This window comes from Cornus florida, unplaced genomic scaffold (genome assembly GCF_030987335.1).
Source record: "Cornus florida cultivar Cherokee Brave unplaced genomic scaffold, ASM3098733v1 CherokeeBrave_3.0.0_Hap2_Chr07, whole genome shotgun sequence".
NCBI classification, from domain to species: domain Eukaryota; kingdom Viridiplantae; phylum Streptophyta; class Magnoliopsida; order Cornales; family Cornaceae; genus Cornus; species Cornus florida.
The window spans coordinates 74,417,381-74,420,808 of NW_026775577.1; the positions used below are offsets into that span (position 1 = coordinate 74,417,381).

Below are 3,428 nucleotides of genomic sequence, written 5' to 3' on the forward strand. Positions count from 1 at the left end.
ACATCCTTCTTCTTCTTCTCCTCTCTCTAATCCTCTCCCTTCTTCCTCATCTATTTCCCTTCCTACGCCATCCTCTTCATGGCGTAACCTTTTTTCCACTAATTCTTCTAAACCTTTCACCAATCTCAAATACCATAGTGACAGTCGAGGTGCCAAGGTTTCCATCGCAGATACAGATGTTGAAAAGGAGGTTCTTTATTGGAAGAACTCAGTGATAGGGTATGTGATGGGGAAAAGGCCGTATTATCACTGGTTTAAGGGTTACGTTGAGAAACATTGGGCAAAGAATGTAACGGTTGTTTAGTTGAAGGATAACTTCTTTATAGTTCATTTTGAATCAGAAGATGAGGTTATGCCAACTATATCTAGGATTCATACATTTGAACGTAGGCTTATTATAATAAAAAAATGGGATAAGAATGTCAATTTATCGAAGGAAGTTTTAGACTTGGTTCTGGTTTGGCTTCGCATACATAATCTTCCTATTCATTGTCATAATGGTGATTCGGTGTCCAAGGTCTATTTTAACTTCTCAAAACTGATTTACCTGGATGATCTTGAACTACATCAAGACAAGGGTGATTTTGTACGGGTCATGGTTGAAGTGGAGATCAAAGAGGAGTTACCGGAATCTATGGTGGTAGATATTCATGGTTTCAACTATGATATCGACTTAGAATATGAATGGAAACCAACACTTTGTGATCTTTGCCAAAAAATTGATCATTTGGCATATAGATGTCCATTAAAAGTTTTACAAGCGAAACCTAAGAAAGGTGTGGATAAATGGGTGGTGAAGAACAAAGGTAAGACCATTACAGTTGATGAAGTATTTGAGGAAATGCCAATAAGAACACAGGTCTTTGTGGTTCATGTACCTGCTCAGGAAATGATTCAGGTATCAAATACATTTGCTGCGTTAGAAGAGAAGGAAGATAGGGCTATTGAGGAACCTACTGTCGAGGATTGTCCAACTGGTGTACAAGTGATGAATCTTGTGGGGGTGCAACTAAATGGTTTAGTAACTGAAGAAATTTTACTTTAGGATATAGAAGGTGCTGTTATTCTTGGTGCGTTAAATGATGTTGAGATCTATTCTCCAATGGGATTGGATAGGGAGGTTCAGCCTCGATCTACATCAATTGTTGAATAAGAATAGACACAAGATAAAACAATTGGTAGGGGTGTTTCAACAACACTTACTACTGAGACGACACCAGTTTTAAGTACGACTGAAGACCACAAGCTGGAGAATAAGGAAGATCAAAGTAAAAAATAAAAGAAGCCTGGGTTAGGTATATCAGCTAGGGTGACTAGAAGTCAATTAGGGACATTGCCCCACCCTTCCTCCTCTTCTCAATGATAGGAGCATGGAATGCAAGAGGCTTAAACAAGCCAAGAAGACAAAAAGAGGTAAGGGGGTGGATTACAAATAATGCTTCTCAATTTGTTTGCTTATTAGAAACTAGAGTGAAAGCTGATAAATTTGATTTTATTTCTAATAAAATTAAAAATAATTGTAGTTGAATACCAATTATGATTTACATTTAGGGGGAAGGATCTGGATAGGGTGGAACCCTGTTGTTTTCAATGCGGCTATATTGGATAGTAAGGATCAGTGTATGCTTCTTAAGGTTATTGCGAACCACACTGGGGATGTGTTTTATTGTACACCTGTGTATGCTGCAAATTTAAGGAAGGAAAGGTTAGAGCTGTGGAAACACATTGAGTACTATGTTTCTGTGATTGGATTTCTCTTGGGGACTGGAATGCAATCAGGTTTCTTGGGATAAAAAAGGTGGAGGTAGAGTGCCTCAAAAAGCTTTAAATGAATTTAATGAGTGTTTACAAACAGCAAATTTGTTAGAATTAACCCCTACCAATGGGGAATGGTCCTGGTGTAACGGACAGAGAGTGAGAAGAAGAATACATGTCAAACTGGATAGAGTCTTCCTGAATAATGTTGGGATGGACAAATTTCCTGGCATAAAATTTTCATATACTATGGTAAAATCCTCTGACCATTATAAAGTGTTAATTCAGGTATCAAGGATTTTTGCCTCGGGACCTAAACCTTTTAAGATGTTAAAATTGTGGTGTTTTAAGAAGGCAGTACTACCAGTGGTTCAACAAGCTTGGAATATTGAGGTGGATGGCTCTCCAATGCATAGACTCTTAAATAAACTTATGAATGTGAAAAAATCTATTAAAAGGTGGAACAAGAATATCTTTGGGGATGTTGGTGACAAGGTCCTTAAGTCTACTTTGAAGCTAGAATCAGTTCAGGACTATCTATTATAGAATCCTTCAGACGTATTGCTTGATGAAGAACAATATCCCAGAAAAGTTTATGAAGCTGCTCTTACAGACCAAGGAATCCTTTTAGCTCAGAAATCAAGCCTTACTTAGTTAAGGGATAATGATAGATGTACTTCCGATTTTCACCAAAAGCTGAAACAACATTCAATGCTATACTCAAAATGGAGAATGAGGAAGGGGTGGTTTCAACTGACCCAAAGGTTATTAGTGATTGGTTTATGGATTATTACACAAAATTTTTCTTAATGAAGTCTTCTACTGTGGTGTGTGATATAACTCCTCGGCATATTTTGAATTACACAGATAAGGCAATGCTAGAAGGGCCTGTTACATATGCAGAAGTAAAGGAGGTGGTGATGAGTTTTAAACCAGACAAGGCACCAGGACCTGATGGCTTCCCTGCTAGGTTCTATCAAACCTTTTGGACTGTGACTGATAAAGAGGTGTTTGCAGCTGTTCAACACTTTTTTGTGTCTAAAATAATGTCTTTAGGGGTTAGTTGCTCTTTCATTACTTTGATACTAAAGGTAGGGAATGCTGTAAAGTTAGGGGATTTCAGGCCTAGCCCTTTATAACTTGGTGCATAAGATTGTTACTAAAATAATGGCAAATAGATTAGCTCTGGCTTTACTAAATTTGGTGGGAAATGAGCAAAGTGCTTTCGTATAGGATAGAAAAATTCATGAGGTAGTAATTATGGCTTATAAATTAGTGAGAGATTTCAACAAGCCCAGGAATACAGCAATGGCTTTGATAAACATAAGGAAAGCTTGTGATTCTGTCTCTTGGAATGGTTTGTTAACATCTCTATAGAAATATGGTTTTATGGATAATTGGATTGATTGGATTAAAGCTATATTTCAGTCATCTAGATATTCTATTTTGATGAATGGTTCACTAGCTGGATTTTTTCTCCCAAATAAAGGGTTTAGACAAGGCTGTCTACTTTTAACCTTTATTTTTTACCTTGATTACTGAATTATTCTCAACTTTGGTTGCTGATGCTGTTCAAAATAAAGAACTGGTGGTGTTAAAATCTACGATAAAGTATCAAAAGCCTATTAGCTATATATTTTTTTGGAAATGATCTGATTATAGCTTGTGAGGCT

General features: G+C 36.9%; 1 protein-coding gene across 1 annotated transcript; it reads left to right on the forward strand.

Moving 5' to 3' along the window:
* The first annotated feature begins 352 nt into the window (after window positions 1-352).
* Window positions 353-1,045, forward strand: LOC132266312 (uncharacterized). Its single transcript, XM_059767167.1, has one exon. The coding sequence runs from the start codon at window positions 353-355 to the stop codon at window positions 1,043-1,045; it is 693 nt and encodes a 230-aa protein (XP_059623150.1).
* Window positions 1,046-3,428: the final 2,383 nt, after the last annotated feature.

Coding starts and splice junctions, on each gene's coding strand:
- LOC132266312 (XM_059767167.1), top strand. CDS start 353: ATGCCAACTATATCTAGGATTCATACATTTGAACGTAGGCTTATTATA.